The sequence below is a fragment of the Clinocottus analis genome, unplaced genomic scaffold, assembly GCF_023055335.1.
Source record: "Clinocottus analis isolate CAN_PGR_092001 unplaced genomic scaffold, fCliAna1.0.p SCAF_19, whole genome shotgun sequence".
NCBI classification, from domain to species: Eukaryota; Metazoa; Chordata; class Actinopteri; order Perciformes; family Cottidae; genus Clinocottus; species Clinocottus analis.
This window is the reverse complement of record NW_027175920.1, coordinates 12770045-12787514: the sequence shown is the minus strand read 5'-3', so window position 1 is coordinate 12787514 and position 17470 is coordinate 12770045. Positions and strand designations below refer to the sequence as shown.

Sequence of the window (17470 nt, the reverse complement as noted above, 5' to 3'; positions counted from 1 at the left end):
TCGGCCATCGATCGGTTTTCGACTAAATCCCAATGCACCCATGAAGAATCATCACAACAAACGTTCAGATGAGAGAGATCCACAAAGCGCAGATAAATCAATATTAACCGGTTGTAAATGAAGAGAAAGTCTGCTGACCGGAAACGATATGACACAACATGACCCAATGATAAAGATAGGAACACACTCACATTCACACAAAAATAAAATAACAATCCCAACACATGCTTACATAACGAATTATTATGATTATGATTATAATAATTCGACTTTAATATATTGTATATATATATATATATATATATATATATATATATATATATATATATATATATATATATATATATATATATATATATATAATTGTTTCTGTTGTGCTTTATCCACAAACTTTGTTCTTTTTAAAAAAAATATAAATTACATTTATTTATATGACGTTTTAGCACGGGCACTGGGTTTTTAAAAGAGATAAGTTAAGTGTAAGTAGGCCATCGTATTGTTAGTGATGGCAATTAAATGTCTTCTGGTAGTTCACCGCTAGATGTCCCACTTTCACAAGATATGAAGGGCGGAGGTGACGGAACCGTATAGGCTTGATTATTATGCAGAGAGAGAGAGAGAGAGAGAGAGGGAGAGGGAGAGGGAGAGGGAGAGAGAGAGAGAGAGAGAGAGAGAGAGAGAGAGAGAGAGAGAGAGAGAGAGAGAGAGAGAGCCGGCTCGGGTCCTCCAGTCTCGTCCTGTCTTCCCTCCCCGCTTCAGATTGGAGGTGACAGGTGACCGTCGGCCTCTCGGACTCCAGCAGCGGGTCTGGTCCTCGTGCTCTTGGGTCGGGCTCCTTCCCCCTCGCGGTGTGAGGCTGGACGGATAAGCGCTCGCCATGTCGCTGGAACCGGAGGGGAACAACCGGCTCCTGCAGGACGTGCTGGCGAGACCGGGCAACGGGACGTGCGCCGACTGCGGCAATCCAGGTAGGCAACCCAACCCAAGCCCCGCCGCGCGGATGCGGGAGCCGGTGGTCCGGTGTACGCCGGTGCATGCAGCCGCAGTTGCTCTAATTGCGTGTGGGATGCTGTGGTCAAGGTGGAGGAGGTGGTGGGGGGGGGGGGGGGGGGCGAGCCAACTGGTGCTCCAAAACCCCCAAACACGTCTGAGGGAAAATTTGGTTCAGAAAGGATTTCCAAGGCCTGGCAGGAGACATCTACACCCATTTGTATTTTATTTTATTATTATTTTTGCAGGTATATTAAAAAGAGACTGGACTCTGGACTTAGTCAGAGCCATAAACACATAAAACACTCCTGTTGTGTGTGTGTGTGTGTGTGTGTGTGTGTGTGTGTGTGTGTGTGTGTGTGTGCGGCTGTGGCTGTGTGTGGCTGTCATTGTCTGTGTGAGGGTGTGCATGGACATGTCAACTTTCCCCTCCACAGCTATTGTTGTGTGTGTGTGTATGTGTGTGTGTGTGTGTGTGTGTGTGTGTGTGTGTGTGTGTGTGTGTGTGTGTGTCTGCTGGTGTTGTGGTCTGGTGTCATGATGTTCTACACTGTCAGCAACGTCATGCAGCTTCCTCAGTAATTATTTCTGTGTGCATGTGTGTTTTTCATTTAAAATGGCTTTATTTCATTTTCATTTCCTTATTATTATTTTTTACCAGGGCTCATTTATTCATCATTGAGCAGCTTCATCCCGTTCTTCATCTCTCCATTCTCTCTCTCTCTCTTTCACACTCTCTCTACCCTCACCCCTTGAATCCCCGCCCCCCGCCTGTCCTCATTCCCCTCCTTTCTTCTAACTGGCAATGGCAATAAACCAGTGAGTGGCCACAGAGGCTCCAGTACGGGCCGCACGCCCGGCGCCTTGGAGCCGAGCCCGCCCAGGACGCCTGTTCCTTGGCCCTGGTTGCGGCTCCTCTGAGGACTGTCTGTTTGGGAGCAGCTTTCGAAGCCGGAGGCGGCCTCGCAAAATTAGATAGCTTTGTTTCTGAGCGGAGGACACTTGAAGAGGGATGCCATTTTGGACCGGAGGATGTTATCGCGTTGTGAAATAAGCAGAGACGTGGCTTTTGTCATGGTGGGTGCTGTCTGTGTGTGTGTGTGTGTGTGTGTGTGTGTGTGTGTGTGTTGACAAGTAGCTTTTCAAGTATCTGACATTTTAATATGGCCTTTCGGTCGTCAGTACCATCAATTTACATACAACCAGTTCATTCACACTACAGAACATTTGCCACATGAATTGCTATGAAACGTGTTTCAGCATTCATGGTTCCCAGAGGATGATCACCTCCATTTTCCTCCAGCAGTTCAAGGTTTGTACTGACCCTTCAGAGTGTCTCAACATCGACTCGGCGGATTGGCACAAAGTCTTGTGCAGACGTTAGTTGTTCCAACGTCCTTAATATCTCATCGACAATCCGCTGCCGTGACATTTGGGCGTTCGTGGTTCCGGCAGGATGAATTATAATAATTGTGGCGCTCCCTCCATCTTTCCTCCTGGGTCATAATACGTTTATAAACTGACGACATTCCCATCAAGCTCAGCTGTTAAAATCAAAGCTTCTCAATATGATATTCACAGCATTATTGTATAGTAGCAAACAAGTGTTTGGACTCTAAAGCAGAGAACGACGATATGCTCTGAATTTCCAGCGTTGAAGCCAGAGACAGACCCACAGGTCTTGTTTTGGGTGAAATTGGCACGATCACCGACACCCTTACGGCCTTTTCATTCGACCTAAACCGTTCTCCAACGATCCAAAGAGCGGAGAGTAAACATTGGCTCTGATTATTAGAGGGCCTGCTGGTTTCCCCTTTTACAATCATTACATCATCAGATTCAGCCCCAGTGAAGCAAAGGTGGGACAGATGTGCTGTGCAGCTGCTGCGGGATAGTCAGTGAAGCTGGTTGCTGAGGGATGACCGATCACAGCTCGGGAGATCTCCGCTAATGAAGTGACTCGTATGTGCTCTCCGATCCCACAGCGAGTGCTTGGATCCCCCCCCCGAGCGAGAAGACACCTGAACACAACCCGCAGTGACGGCACGACGTTGGTTGAACCCAACAGAAAGCTAACGCTCTACATGTGCGTTTGAACGCCGGCCGCAGTGATGAAAAGCGATCGGGTCGCGATTCATCAACCAAAACGCGTCTTTCTCCGTCCCCCTCGCCACCAGAACAGGCATTCCCGGGCTCATAATTCATATCGCATCATGATGGTCAAGATATGAATTATTGATGTTGGCTCGGCGGCTCTGTCCCAGATGGGGGGGGGGGGGCGGAGGAAGGGGGGGGGGGCTTATCAGTGCCTTTTTTTTATAGAAAAAACCAACACAGTTTCATTACAGCTGAAAACACCACATATCATCTGAACACGGCAAAATATACACTGAGCAAAGGTTTGAGCTGAGGATGCTGAGGGAGAGCAGGATGTGCAGACTTATTGATGTGTGTGTGTGTATATATATATATATATATATATATATATATATATATATACACACACACCTTCTACTGATGAGCCTACTAGGTAACTGTTATATGATTGACAAATGATGGATGTTAGCGTTGACATTGTACGTAAAAACTCCCTGCCATGTCTTCCTGCCGTCTGGATGGATGGATCATGTCTATTCTTTTTTTTTTCAATTATTTGACTTGCCTTCAATTGGGACTAATGACATTTACCGTTGTTTGTCATCCGATTTCATGTTGAACACTTCTATTGTTTGCCGCTAAAATATTGAGCTAAAACCATCTGAAATGTGAAAACCCCCGCAAAAAACATTTTAATGGAAGTGTCACAACTCAGAGACATCTCATTCTTGGCACAGAGACAGACTGTGACATCGTCACCAGTGACCTGCTGTCCTCCCTCACCCTTATCTTCCCATCACGGATACAACATCCGGACAGAAATCCTGCTGTAATTGGTCTGAAAAACACACAAAGTGGCAACACAGCTTTATTTTTCTTCTTTTTTTTTGTCATGCTTCGTCATTCTTACTCTGCCCTTCCTTACCTTTCCTTACAGGTTTTTTTTTTTTTCTTCCTTTCTTTTTTCTTCCTCCCTATCTTTTCCCTGCTGGTGTGCTCAGACGAGGCCGCTCACAGGCCGAGCCGGCAGCTTATTCGTCAGGGTTTTCTCCGTCGCTCAGCAGCGCTGCAGGTCTGCCCTTTGCTAAGGACACACAAACGAGCAATTCCCTCCGGAGAGGAGCCTCAGCCGTCCTCCGAGGTGTGAAGACGGCGCTTGTCTAACAGCAGCAACGGCAGGAGGTATCGGCTCCTATGGAAGCCGGCCGACGGCTTTCCAGACCTTTTTTCTATGTGTTTTTAAAGGAAACTGAAACGCTGCATTTTCCCATTGCAACTCAGTGTCTTAACACATAAAGAAATGTCCCTCGCCAATTGTAGCATTGTTAATGTGTTCGCCTCACGCAACCTGAGACTTTTTTATTCGTATCCCCAGATGTTTTATGACGTTATTATGAATATTCACTGTCAAGGTGTTCAACCTCTGTGACCTCCCCTTGCGGTAGATTGAAGGACACACCTCGTGCTCATATCCCCACGATACTGCTGGTGAATTATGGAGCTAAATTTGCAACAGTACGTTTTTTCCAATGCGTCTTCTTCGGGTCGCACTCCCGGAGGTCTGATCACGTTGTCCTGCTGGAGGTGCGGCAGGCTGCGTTCCCACAGCGCAGATGCCGGTTCAGTGAGAGGAAGTCGTGCACATAATTCAGGCAGGATTGAACAGAGGGAAGAAAAAGAGTCCCGAAGCAACCGAAGTGAAGTGGAGCCGTATGCTCCCAGTTCACCAGCAGGAAGTTACCCTTCAATTTGGAGTCAAACTGGTCAGAGAAACGACACCAGACTGATGAAAAAGTTACAAACGCATGTTGGCGGTAGCTATTTGTCATGAACAGTCTGATACCTGGTGGTGAAAAAAGCAAAATGGAGGGATATTATTAGATTATTGAAAGGTAGATCTGCTCCAAATGTTGCTCCCAGGCTTTTAGCATTCAGACGGCTGAAAAGGAAAACCTTTTTCAAGTTCATAGAAATGTCAAAATGCAGTGACCTTTGTTTGTTTAGAGAAGAGGGAACATGTCACGCTTCACTTTTAAGGAAGGAAGGACGTTGGGGTCAACCCCACGAGTCGCACCTGGAGCTTCATTCGGTCTGCGCCACGGGAGCCAACGCTACGCTGCTGCCTTTTAGTTCAAACAGGAAGTTGCACCGACATACCTCGTCGATTGAACCGTTTCAGTCGTAGTGAGCAGAGTGTGAGTGAAGGTACGGGCGAGAGTGCTTCCTGAGGCGTAGGTCATAACGGCTGCTGCTCACCAGAAGGTGAAGCGCGGAGGAAGCAGCTGATGGAGCGCTCCATTCGAGCGTCCCACACAGATTTGTATGCTAACATATTCAAATGAATTTCATTCAAAGTTAAGGATCTGAACATATGTGCCCACGCTTTGCCAACAAGAAGGATGTTTTTTTATTCCTTTGAAATTACACTTAACAAACAAAACCTGCTGTTTAGAGTCAAGGGTTGCAGGATAGTACGCACAAGAGAAGAAAGGGGAATCCAAGGCACCCTGAGCTCTGGGTCTGTTAGGGTGGAACATCAAATGCAGGACACTTGAAGCATAGCTCGGATGTAATATACAAAAGGACAAGAAATTGCAGCTTTCCACGGACACAATTCAACAGATTCAAGTGGAATCCTGAGTGCCGTGCGTTGTATTAAACGCACAGCATGAAAACTCAGCTCTGAGTAATGAGGAAGACGTCCATGATTTCCTTTCTACGTTTTTTTAATTATTTTTTTTTACACTCGCTGAAGTTAAACAAAATTCAAGTAACGTACCAGACAGAAAACAACAGTCTGCTGCAGTGCCTGTCGGGGGGTCCGGCCAAGACACGAGAAGGTCACGACCTCTGCTGGCCCCCGCTGTCTCGTCATTAGCGCTCGCCATGAAGCAGCCTCTGTCAGACTGATGTGTACAAGTCCAGACGCCCGCCTGAAACTGCCGCAGATGCAGAAAAGTGTCTGCGAATGCTCCAAGGCACACTGGCTGCCATTGTACAAACAAACACGCCCCTCCTTCATGTGTCCTGCATCTGCCCTGCAGGAACGCCACAGGGCCGTCTTTCTTCGACCTTCTGCGCTCGTAATCAAAAGCTCCGTTGACCAGACGAGGCGCGTTCACTGGACATTTTTATTTTCATTTCTTTCCCCCCCCAACAATCCCTGGGAGACGGAGCAGCAGCTTTTCTTACAAGCAGCATATGCACCGAGAAAGGAAACAGCAGAGTCACACTATCAGGAGCGTCCCGCCTCCTGTTCACCACGACCACTGTGCATCTGTTGTTCCCGGTAATCCTGTTGCCAAACATCTCCTCTGAACATGGAGAGGAGGGAACCCTGCGTGTGTGTGTAAGCGTGTGTGTGTGTGTGTGTGTGTGTGTGTGGTTAGTCATGTGGCCACAGTTATCTCCATGAGTGTTGTCTGCTTCTCCATAAGGCTCAGACTCAGACAGCGATGACCTCATCGCCGAATGGCTGGTTGTGTGATTTTGTGTCAGCAGGGTTGTGTGTAAGTGCGTATTTGCATGTGTGTGTGTGGGTGTGTGGTTTGATTTGTTCTCATAAAAAGGTCTCATCTCCGGTGCTTCATGCTTAATCGCAAGCCAGAATGATAAAAAAGATGAGTAGACATTTATCACAAAAAAAAGAAGAGGAAGAAAAAAGCTTTTGCCGAGTAGTCATGGGTTGAGGGAGATGAATCGCAGGAAGATTATCGTGGATGCCAGCAAAAACCTCTGGGGATCGTCTCTCTGAAGAACCCCCACTCTTCCTAGCTCTCCTCCTCCATCGCCTCCTTGTCTCCTCTCTTCATCTCCATCTACGCTTTCCTCCAGAGGAGAGAGAAATGCATGAGTTGTATTTCTCTCTCTCTCTGTCTCTCTCTCTCCATTGGCTCTCGATCGATTCCCATGAGTATGACACACACTGTGTCGCTGCGCATGCTCACACATCCACATGTAATCACATGGCTGCGGTGCAGGAGGTCCTCCTCGTGTGAGGAAGGGCAGAGAGAGAGAGAGAGAGATGAAGCGAGGTGTGGTGCGGTGGGGGGACTTTTGAGTGCTGCCCGTCGAGGACACGCATGCACTATGCATGCTAACACGTGCTAAGACAACGTACGCACACGTACTCCAACGTCACGGAGAAGCCTGACTGATACGTTGGCGAGGCCGAGCATAATGCAGACTTTAGCTTCTCAAATGTCAACTGTAAAAGTGCGTCTTTTTCGCAACTCCTAATTAATAACTATATCAAAGGTTATGATCAAAAATGCTGCCGGCTGGCAAAACAAAAGAGAACTTGGTCCAGGACTGAAATAAGAAGTCAACGTTGATTAATTTGTCACATAACTTAAACTTTAGTAACGCCACTGTTGAGTTTTTTTCGACCCAAACCACGATCTTTTCCTCAGCTTAAGTTTTTTTGTTACTAAACTTAACAAAGTTGTTTTATTGCTGTTGAAAACCCATTTTTAGGCCTCTGCTCGAAAATTGCACAGTGTATTTCTGCAATCACTCGGGCTATTTGAATGATTTTGGTGTTATAATAAAAGTCTACACATGTGAAATGTTGTTCGGATGCGTATACATCAGTCTATATGTTACTGATTCAGAATAAATGAAGATGACACACAGCAAAAAAATGAAAAGGTTTCAAGTCTGCCGAGAAAAAAAATCACTTTCAGGATGATTATGTCTTTGAAATGATGCAGCTGTGAGGTCTAAACTCAAACCCAAATCATATCACAATATGTGAACTTTCTCTTTGCAAAGGTTTATTAAGTGAAGCAGAACAAAGAGAAGATTTAGTACAAAGAACCAAACCACATATTTCACTTGTATATTACTTATGGTGTTCAATACATCTAAATACAGCAGTTTGGGGCTTTTTTTTCTTTTTTATAAACAAGCTATTTACAGTTTTATATGATAATCACTCAGTCTGCCCCCCTGAGGGGAATTGGCTTTGAATTTGTTAAACTACTGTTGCTGATTCAAGCTCCTTCAATGTGAGGATTTGCTCCTTTTTCTCCATTTTTACATCAAACTTGATTGTCTTTGGGTTTTGATGTTTGATCAGACCAAACAAAAACATTGAAAGACGTCTCCTCTCCTCTTACCGGCAGAAACATTGGCAGTGAAAACGATCATCTGATCCGATATATAACTTACTCGGAGGCCGTTTACGATCAACAGCGGCCTCGTGCCAGGCTGCCGTTGATCATCCTCCTGCTGCCCCGTACTTTCCAGCATCATTAATGCCATGAAGAACTCCTTCGTATGGTTATTAATCAGGTTGATTGATTGATCCGTTCATTGTTTTGTTTATTCAGTATGCGTCACAGAAGGGTGAAAAAGGCTCATTACATTTTGCCAGAGTGCAAACTGTGTCTCTAGATTTGCAAAAGCCATTTTACATTTACTGACACACCCTTAAAAAAATGCCTTATTTACCCAACGCGCTGTAATTTACACCAGATTGACTCTTTCTGTCTCTTTCTCTCTACCTCCCCATCCGCCCATTTCCTGACTCTGAGCTCCCAGCCTGCCTTTGTCCCTCCGTCACCCTCTGACACTCGGCTGCGTCCCTGGCTTTGCCAGCTTCCTCTGCGCAGACAGAATCCGGGTCTATACGTGTGATACGGTGACTCAAATGTACCTTTGCCGAACACCCACGGATGCTGATGCTGCTGCCGCCGCACGCCACAGACAGAAACAACCTTTTAAAACTCTTCTTTTTCTCCATCCGGCCTCCTTTTTTCCTTTTGCTTTTGGCACGTTCTCTCTGGCGATGAGACTGTGGAGCTGGAGCTGGACAGTGCGCGATTATTCGCACGCTCAAGTTGGCAAAAAGCATCCGCTGTGTGTTTGTGTGTGTGTGCATTTCCCCCATGTTTGTGGTTGCTCTTTTCTGTCGTCTCCTTCGAAGCCATTGCACGGGCAATTGGGCATACAGCTGTGAACGTGTCTGCATGGACGAGTGTGTGGTTTGGACTGATGAAACTAACCTGATAACTACCCCGGTTGAGTTCTGATCAGATCTCAGTCGGCCTGTTTCCTCTCAGCAAGCCCCTGAAATCCTCGTTTCTTTTGGGATTACTCTTGTTATGTTATTTCACTCATTTTGCCCGTCAGCCATTCAACACTTTCCGTATTCAGCCTGACCCTTGAGCTGGTGTTCTCTTTGTTGCGGCGCTTTTATGACAAAGATTTTCTCACCCCTCCTCCTTTTATCTCTCCCCAACCCCACCGCCATCCTCTCTCTGTCGTCCTTCTGTACCACTTTGCCCAATTTCATTTCCTCCCCCACCCCTCCCTCTCCTCTCCCTCTCTCTCTATCGCTCCCCAACCTCACTTCTCCTCCCTTTCACCTCCATGCTTGTACTCTCTCTCTCTCTCTCTCTCTCCTGCAGAGCCGGACTGGGCGTCGCTGACTCTGGGTGTGTTTGTTTGCCAGGCCTGCTCGCTCCTTCACCGGATCATCCCCCAGATCAGCAAGGTCAAATCCGTCCAGGACACGTGGGATGCCAGCGAGGTGGAGGTAGGGCAGCGATAGCCAGCGTGCATCAGAGCTCGCATCCCCCCACACCCCAAAAAAAAAAATCCCCACTTGGAGGTATCCATCCAAAAAACAGCCTCTCCCACTTCCTCTTTGCCCAAATTCATTCAGCTGGAGACATTTTCCTGCTCAAGTTAGAGACGGGTTTCCCCTCAAACCTGCTGAGCAGATGTGCCTCAGTCCGTCTCATCCAAAGTGTTTCGTGCCAGACCGTTTCTCGGGTGAGGACCATCGACTGTGCGTCCAGTTCACGGGTGAGACCAGTTGCCAGGCAACCGGTGCGGACTCCCAATACGGTTTCATATTTTCATTTTCCAAAATGTTGGAACGACTCCTGCGAGAACACGCGGCTCTCGCATGAGCCCGAGAATAGTCACATAATTGTGTGATTGTGTGACACATGATGAGAATTACTGTTGGTCTTAATCTTGAGGTTGGAGGCATTAATGAACATTTCTGTGCCCCATAAAGAAAAGCAATAACACAGCGATACATAAAACACACAACAACGCACGCTTTAGCGTATTTGACTGGATTACAGAGTCACACGCTGAGTTTAACCTTTTAGAAACCGTGCGTGAAATTCCTACCGCTCCCATTTTAAGTCCCAGCATGCCCCATTCAGACAATCTTTTGTCATTAACATATTTAAGTAATTTTTTTCATTTTTGAACCAAACGACACAGTTTTCTGACTAAAACTCTTTCCCAACAAGCCAATGCTTTGTTTTATTCTGATTTTTGTTGCAGATTACGATCCTTTCAGTCTTAATCTTTCCAAAAAGGTGTCTCATTGATTGCTCGATGAGGCATTTTTGGGGAATCTGGCTCATATCGAGCTGGATATTTATAGTTATGATCAAAAAAATCAATTTTTTTTTGCAGATTTAATTTTTTCCCGAAGGCTTTGCTGAACAAATACATACAATAAACACAAGTATTATAATTCATTTGGGATTCCTACGACGACTCAAACACAGGGAAAAAGCGGTCCAGAGACAAAATTGGTTCCACAGTTTTCAACGGGTTAAACTAAATTGAAGTGAACAACATGAGCCGCAGTCTTTGGCGGGTTTGTTCCAGCTCAGTAAATTGGGATTTCTTCGTCAGTGACGATGACTGCTTGGCTGTAGAGTCGCTTAAGGGCCCGGCTCCACAGGTCCGAGTGTCGCACACGGGGCTCTGGTGACAACGAGCATGGCATTGAACCACAGCCCCTCACACGGCAGACACACAATATGTTCAACCTGAGGTGTGAGCTGTTGTGTTGGCCTCTCCGTGAAGAACGTACAAACTGGTGTGCATATTAATACGTTACAGACAAAAAAAAAAAGAGGTTTGGAGCCCATGGTAACAGGGTCTGAATATGTCACATTCATTTTTTTATTGTTTCTATGGAAACAATCTAGTCAGGGGACATTTTATTTTTAAGAAACTAAACCAGGATGAGGAAAAATGTCGCCGATTGAGGCTGATTTAGAGCCGAAGCTGAAGTGTACTTGTTGGTCAGGGATGGTTTTAGGAAACTGGACAACAATAGATCACAACAAAGAAAGTTGTGTCTGGTGTATTAGAGCCAATACAAATAAGTTGGAAAACTAAAAATCAGCTTCAGATCATTGCTCTTCAGCTGACCTGCTCCCTTTGGAGGGAGACGTTTCCTCACAGGGATCAGTACTAGTTCATGAGCCAGACTCCTCCAGTGTGTAAATAAAAAAGCTGAGCTGTGTTGTGTGCCGAGCAAAAATGCCCCCTGCAGAAATACGTCGGCAAGAAATATGACCTCTGTGTGCAAATCCGCGATAAATAAATACTTATTTGTAAGACCACATAGTCCAAAAAAAAGTTGTCCCCTGAGTGGATCGCGTCAGCGGTTTGAAACCACCACCGGGTGACAAAAAAAGGACTTTTGGGGGGCGGCGACGCTGGCATGAGTCACGGGGTGAAACTGGAGGTTGGAGAGATGTGGGAGGACAATAATTGCCATGTACCGGGGATTTGGCTTAAGAGGAGAGCGAGGTGTGAGGTTCAAATGTAAGAGTAATGCTGTGGAGCCGTGGGTGTTTCAATATAGAAACCAACGCCACGAGAGTATTAGTTGATTAGACAACTGGTTTTGATGGCGGTGTGGGAAGAGCCTGTGGCTGTAGAGCGAATGAGACGTATCGTTGGGGTTGCATGAAGGTGGGCATGTTTAATTAAGGAGCTCTTTGGCTTGCAGGAAGAAAACAAACCTTGACTTGATCGTCCACTTCATCGTTTGGTTATTCTGTTGAACAGCAACGTGACGTAATGCTCTGTTTCGAGCATCGAGCGCTTGACGTGAAGTTGAACCGTATGACGCAGAGGGGCACATTAAATGGAGCTTGATCTTTGGCGTTTGTGACATTGGTATCCTGTTCTAAATGTCACACCCGAGGCGTCGGATGCATCACATTTTGGCAGCAGATGTGTGTCTCCTTCTCCAGGTTTGTGGTTGGGTTGAATTTTTTTGCTGCTGTTTGATCTTCACAATAATTTTTTTTTTAAAAACGCCACGGTGCTGCATCCTCTTTCCGGTGCCCCGCAGGGGACAAGAGAGGCGTGTTGAGGGATTCAGCCGGGTGGATCGTGCTCAGGGATTATCCCTGGATGGGACGCACGTTGAAGAGAAGGAGGGAAGAAGGCAGACGCGTCCCAATGCAGCGTCGCCAATTCCACAATTAATCCTATTTCTGAAGCGGTTCTGTCACACTTGTAATGAATACGCTTAAGCACATTTGTAGTTTTGTTGTCACCGGGGTTTATTTCCCTGAAATGTCTGCTGTAAAAAAAGGGTTTGTATTTAATTTTATTATTTGTACTTATAGTGTCCTAGAGGAGCAAATGTTGGTGTTCCTTTTATTTTTGATCTGATTTCATTTTGGAATCCAATTGACAAGTAAAGGAGACGCACTCTGTGTTGTTAACGTTGCACACTTTCTGTAAAATTGGAAACACGTTGGCTTTTATTATAACTATTATAGCTGTGCAGTGTAGAGACACTAAAAATGGTTATGGCTGTTCTGGTCTGATGGTTTTTCAGAAAAAAAACACCTCTGAACTGTGTGCTGGTTCACAACGAGTAAAATAAGCTGTGAGATAAAAATGTAAGCCAATACCTTGAACAGTATTTAGCGGTGAAATGACTTGTGTTGTGTTTTGTCTCCCTTGCAGTTGATGGCCACCGCAGGAAACAATGCAGCCAAGGCCAAATATGAGCAGAAGGTTCCTCCTTTCTACTACAGACCAACACACACTGACTGCAAGTAAGTGCTCGTCCCTCTCTGTTGTGAATTCAAACATCAACGCTTGAGGTGCAGCCAGCGGGATATCTACACGAGCTGTCGCCTGAAAGGAGAAGATCTGTGCTGACTGAATTCTCCTACTTGTTAGTTAGCTAACGGACGTTCCTAGCTGCCTAGCTTAAACCGCGTTAAAGACCTCGTGCAGTCAGTCCTGGACTGAGCGTCCATTTTGACACCAGCATCCCTTAAAGGTTGTGTGTCAAGGTGTAACACAACCTTTATTGGACAAAATATATACACTGACTGGTAAGTTCACTGATATTTTGACAACTGTTTCCTGTGTGAATAGTAAAGAGAGAGAGTGGCGTGCCCTTTTTGGTCGGTATTTAAAACGGGGGCTAGCTAGCCGCAGGTAGCATGCGTGGGAGACTTTTTATTTATTTATGAAAGACATCGTGACTTTCATTATATCAAAAGCACAGGTGTAAACAATATAATGACTGATGGCTGAAGAGAATGGAGACGTCCTTAATGTTATTAGTAACACCTGTGCTTTCAAGTCAACGGAAAAATACCCAAATATTTCCCCCGTAGTCCACCACTATGAAAGAGATAAAATGTAAAATAAGGTAAAAAATGTATGTTTGTATGGTGAAAGTTTGTTTGTTTTAGTGTTTTATTCAGTCAATCATTAATAATACAAGACATTATTAGACTATATAATATACAACAATAAGAGACTATGGTGAAAGTACATTTATGAACGTTTTATATTTGTAATAACTTCACCCAGAGCTCAGTAAATACCAGTTGTTTGACTCTGAATGTTAAAGTCTACATTTTCTTTTCTTCATTCAGCTGCCTGGCCGCCATCTTTAAATCCAGTAACCAGTTCTTACTATATGCGACCGAGTTGGGCGCTAATCCCCTTTCATGCGACGCACGTCATTTGATTTATTATCTAACGACATTGATAAGTGCAGATTTAAAGTCTTACTTCGTTTAGTAATTGGCCCTTGGTGGACCCCTCAGTCCATTTGGGTGAAAAGAGGCGGCCACACTGCATGCTGATGAGGGCCAAAGTGCTGTACACCACGTTGTGTGGTGGGGTTGCTACCGTTAATGAAGATATATTCAACACAGTTACACCTCTCACTGTATCACTTCCTCTTTGCGTGTGTAAAAAGCCAATAAAAGGTTTTTCACGTTTTATGGTTTTGTAACTTTGAGTCACAGTTCTGTTTTCTGAACCAACACACATGAAATACTTTTTTCCTTCTTCCTTTTCTACCTTTTCCCTTCTTCATACACTTTAGTTGTGTAAGCTGAGATAGTGACACAGATTGCCTCGGGCATTTTCGGGCCTGTCCATCCATCTCTTCAACGTGTCCACCTGCCTTTCCACCGAAATCCGATTGAAATAGACACAAACAGAACTGAGACGAGGGGAGGGGAGGGAAATAAGTGATGAAGGAGAGAGAGAGAGACAGAGAGAGCTGTGTCTTTGCCATGGTGTCTGTTCTTGTTCGCTCACTCGACTGCGCCAACTCTGCTACCACAGGGTTTTTAGTTCCAACCTCGTGTCACCAGAAAGTGCCATCCAAAGAGATTCCCGCTAAGTGCTCGGCGCTTTTTCCTCTTCATGCTGATGGAACGGGTTGTTTTGAGCCCAAAGGAGGAGAGGGGCAGAGGAAGAAACAGGATGAGGGAGATCGTTGGCATGGTGATGTGCCGAGCGTTGCCATCCTGAAGAGGAGGAAGCCGGTCTAAAGCTCCAGTTGCTTCCTTCACAAGCAGCTGTACGTAAACTGTGTAAACAAAGTGCTGAAGACCACGAGCTCAAGGACTCTTCCATTACTCAGTTACGATCGGGACTTCAAGTAACAATGGAGAAAAATGGCAAACAATTAAAGATTAAATGCTCCGTCATTGTATTAATCAATACCACTCACACATATATATATATATATATATATATATATATATATATATATATATATATATATATATATTTATTTATATATATATATATATACATTAAATATATATATAAATATATTTATCAATATATTTATATATATACATATATATATATAAATATATTTATCTATATATTTATATATATATACATATATATATATATGAGTATATATATAGATCTATCTATAGATATATATCTATATCTATAGATAGATATAGATATATATATATATCTATATATAGATCTCTCTCTCTCTCTCTCTCTCTCTCTCTCTCTCTCTCTCTCTCTCTCTCTCTCTCTCTCTCTATATATATATATATATATATATATATATATATATATATATATAGACAGATAGATAGATAGATGGATAATTGTGTGTGTATTATTGATCTACAGCTAGCAGCTGCTAAACTACAGATATGAGGTTAGATATGGTGGGACAGTAGTAATCTGGTCATCTCGCAAATTCTTTAAACTAGATCTTTAAATAGAGACCTAAATAAATAAATGATTTATACATATTTAATGGGGGGTTGCATCCTTGTGTGTTCTTTGTATTTTGCAAAAATGTAAATAAATAGTTAACAATATATTATTACTTCTACAAACGATATCACGCAGATAGATGACACACTCTAAGCTTCAAATGCTATCTGTCATATTTGACATAAAAGCGTCATTGGAGTGGATGATTCTTCACCCTTCAACATCTGTACGGCAGGGATGCACACTATGAGCAAAATATGTGCCGTGCGATAAATATTGTGATACTTGCAATAATTAAACATATATATTGATTGTTGAATAAAATGAAGGAGGGAAAAAAACAAGTATTACTATTTCCAACATCTTTTTATTGAACATATTAGACTGAACACAAAAGGAACCAATTACAATTCATAATGAACACATTTTTTTTGTGATTTCCTTCCTTGATTGGGCAGATGAAGAGTGTAAGAGAGAGAGAGAGAGAGAGAGAGAGAGAGAGAGGTCTGACATTCAACAAAGGTCTAACCGTGGGATGAACTGTAACCGTTGGGCTACAAAGGCGGCACATAGCTGCTTTTAAAGTGCAGCTTCCTCCTGATACCCTCTCAATCCTCTATTCATCTCCTGATAATCGCCTTATAATGACAAGTCATGCCTCGTCATGGTGCTCACTGCAAGCCAAAATAGAAACGTTTATTGACTTAAAGCTCGGGTAATACTGCGTAGGAAAGGACTCACACGTGTGCCAGTCAGTGAGTGTGTAGCTGAGCGCTAACTGCGTGGGCTTTTTTGTCTCCCTTCCTTTTTTCTTTTTCTCTTGTCTCCAGGATGCTGAGAGAGCAGTGGATCAGAGCCAAGTACGAGAGGAACGAGTTTGAGTTCATCGAGAAACAGGAGCCTTACTCCGCAGGTACCTCCCACTGACACGGTTGTACCGGTGAAGACACTCATCGGGGTCCACGGCAAACGAACTCAGACACGGCCGCACTGCTTGAATAATGAATGCTGAGGTGTGCGTTGAAAGGACTTGGTTTACATGGAGGACTATGTAAAAACACAATTGAAGGAGTAGTTGTGGAAGGTCTCACGCAGGCGCAAGCACACCAGTGTGCAGGGTGAAAAGAAGAGAAGGAGAAAAGGATAATAAAACTGACGATCTTTGCTTGTGCTAATCTTGCGCTTTTTACCGTCCGATAAGCAGAACCTTGAAAACACTTCAGCAGAACATCTCCCAGTAGACGCCTCTAGCTGGAATGAATTTATCCAGAAACACCCGACTTTCAAACATTATTTTTCTCCCGTCGCCTCCTAAGTATGTGTGTGTTTGGTTAGTCGCGTCTTTGTGTGTCTGTGTCAACGAGTATACATTTCCCGCTGTTAAAGATGGAGCTTTGTGATTGGCTCGCAGTGACCTCATACACACACACACACACACACACACACACACAGACACACACACACACACACACACACACATGCAGACAGAGTGTAATAAAATGAGTCATTTTGTCATCTCTATATCTGTATTCATCCATTCTTCATTACTCATAATGGGGTGCATGACATCTGTGTGTGTGTGTGTGTGTGTGTGTGTGTGTGTGTGTGTGTGTGTGTGTGTGTGTGTGGCTGAGACCACCGCGGTCAATGTTGAATATTGATCCGGTATGCAAAGGATAGGAGGAAGAAAAAAAAAGAGTGTCGAGGAAGGAGGCGAGGGTGGGGACAAGGAGGGCTATTGATCGATGAGGTAATGCCAGTGGAGTTGAATGTTTCATGTCAGAAAGTCGCAGCCGCACACACACACACACACACACACACACACACACACACACGGATGGAGTGGAATGCAGAGGGAGACAGAGGAGAGGTAATCAATGGCATCGGGGCATTTAATAGGGAGAATGTTGCAGTGGAGGAAAGAAACTATGTGAAAGATTAGATCACGATACTGACTATCGGCCCTGCTTATCCATTGCTTCCTCTTGACGAATCTCTGTTCAAAACATGTCATTTACCTTTTTTACATTTTTAATCTGCACTCTTCTATCCTCTCTAACTCCTCGCTCATCCCACACGTGTCACTTTC

The 17470-nt window shown here is 44.4% G+C and overlaps 1 protein-coding gene across 1 annotated transcript in view; it reads left to right on the top strand.

Annotated features, from left to right (window-relative positions):
* The first annotated feature begins 712 nt into the window (after positions 1–712).
* LOC137789911 (arf-GAP with dual PH domain-containing protein 1) overlaps positions 713–17470 on the top strand; it is a 21238-nt gene continuing 4480 nt past the window's right edge. Inside the window, exons 1-4 of the mRNA XM_068583781.1 lie at positions 713–968; positions 9501–9628; positions 12841–12932; positions 16212–16294. Coding sequence (XP_068439882.1) covers positions 878–968; positions 9501–9628; positions 12841–12932; positions 16212–16294 — 394 coding nt within the window. The 5' untranslated portion in view covers positions 713–877. The remainder of the gene's footprint in view (positions 969–9500; positions 9629–12840; positions 12933–16211; positions 16295–17470) is intronic.